Source organism: Pygocentrus nattereri, chromosome 12, assembly GCF_015220715.1.
Source record: "Pygocentrus nattereri isolate fPygNat1 chromosome 12, fPygNat1.pri, whole genome shotgun sequence".
NCBI classification, from domain to species: domain Eukaryota; kingdom Metazoa; phylum Chordata; class Actinopteri; order Characiformes; family Serrasalmidae; genus Pygocentrus; species Pygocentrus nattereri.
In genome coordinates, this window is record NC_051222.1 from 38,568,514 (window position 1) to 38,570,188 (window position 1,675).

The 1,675-nt window shown below is 40.3% G+C and overlaps 1 protein-coding gene across 1 annotated transcript; it reads left to right on the plus strand.

Annotated features, from left to right (window-relative positions):
• The first annotated feature begins 216 nt into the window (after positions 1-216).
• LOC119264655 (homeobox protein DTH-1-like) lies at positions 217-1,321 on the plus strand. The gene is made up of 2 exons (XM_037543268.1): positions 217-247; positions 428-1,321. The coding sequence occupies exon 2, from the start codon at positions 476-478 to the stop codon at positions 1,277-1,279; it is 804 nt and encodes a 267-aa protein (XP_037399165.1). The 5' UTR covers positions 217-247; positions 428-475; the 3' UTR covers positions 1,280-1,321.
• Positions 1,322-1,675: the final 354 nt, after the last annotated feature.

The window sequence follows — 1,675 nt, forward strand, 5'->3', positions numbered from 1 at the left end:
TTAGTGTATTTTAGTGGTTAGAATGCATCTTTGGATGAATGTATTTCACAGGTCTTGTCTTTTCTGTAGAGGAAAGCAGAAAATCTGTAAAAAAGGGTAGGAGAGGCTTTCCAGGTTCATAGACCTAGTTAAAGCCACTGACTCCCTCTAGTGGAGATGGAATGAATAGAACATTTGTACAGCTGATGTTTTCTCTCTTTCTGCAGACTCTGGATTTTTCAGCAGAAAATCAAGAACTAATGAAAACGTAAGTCAGTGGATGAAGGTCAAAAATCTCTGAATAATTATAAAAGAACATTTTCACAATTAACAGAAAATAGAAATGAACAGTTGTGCCTGTTACATAAATGTGAGTTAAGTGAGTCGTAGATTATGCAGTGTTTGTCTTTAGGATCGTCTAATTTCACCTATTTTACTCTAATTTCAGGCTGATGATGATTATGAAAATGATCCACCTAGAAATCGAAACATCGTGATGAGTCCAGTCTACCAGAGCCTACACCACTACACCAACCAATCAGATTCAGTTTACCAGAGTCTAAACCCCAACACCAACCAATCAGATTCAGTCTACCAGAGCCTAAACCCCAACACCATCCAATCAGATTCAGTCTATCAGAGTCTAAACCCCAACATCAACCAATTAGATTCAGTCTACCAGAGTTTAAACCCCAACACTAACCAATCAGATTCAGTCTACCAGACTCTAAACCCCCAACATCAACCAATCCGATTCAGCATACCAGAGTCTAAACCCAACACCAGCCAATCAGATTCAGTCTACCAAAGTCTAAACCACCACCAATCAGATTCAGTCTACCAGAGCCTAAACCCCAACACCATCCAATCAGATTCAGTCTATCAGAGTCTAAACCCCAACATCAACCAATTAGATTCAGTCTACCAGAGTTTAAACCCCAACACTAACCAATCAGATTCAGTCTACCAGACTCTAAACCCCCAACATCAACCAATCCGATTCAGCATACCAGAGTCTAAACCCAACACCAGCCAATCGGATTCAGTCTACCAAAGTCTAAACAACAACCAATCAGATTCAGTCTACCAGAGCCTAAACCCCAACACCATCCAATCAGATTCGGTCTACCAGAGTCTAAACCCTAACACCAACCAATCAGATTCAGTCTACCAGAGCCCGGATCCCAGAAGCAGAGATCCAGATTCAGATTACTACAGTCAAAAGCTCAACACCACTTGGTCAGATCAGGTCTACCAAAGCTCCAACACCAACCCAGGGGCAGTCTTTGTACAAGGCTAAAGTAGGCAGCTGCCTAGGGCCCCCATCAGCCAAAGGCTGAAAAACAAACTAGGTTCTCTTTGTGTTGTTGCTAAATAACCTATTCTGACGCATAAATACATATGTTTTAAAAACAGCTTTTATTTGCAATGTAAGCTTTGTTTTCTTAGTAATTTCAATGCAGCCCAACCCCTCAGTCACAGGTGTAAAATAACAATATTGTCAGTCCATAAAAGATTAGAGAAACATAAAAGGAACAGATAAAAGGCAAATGTACATCATTATGGAGCCAATAAAAAGCAATGTAGTTGGTGTTATTCGTTGTGTGATGCTGGGTACTTTTCCTCACTAACTCACTAGACATTTATCCTAGATATGGCTCTGCTGTACAGGCTCTATAGACGATGCAAAAAAAAG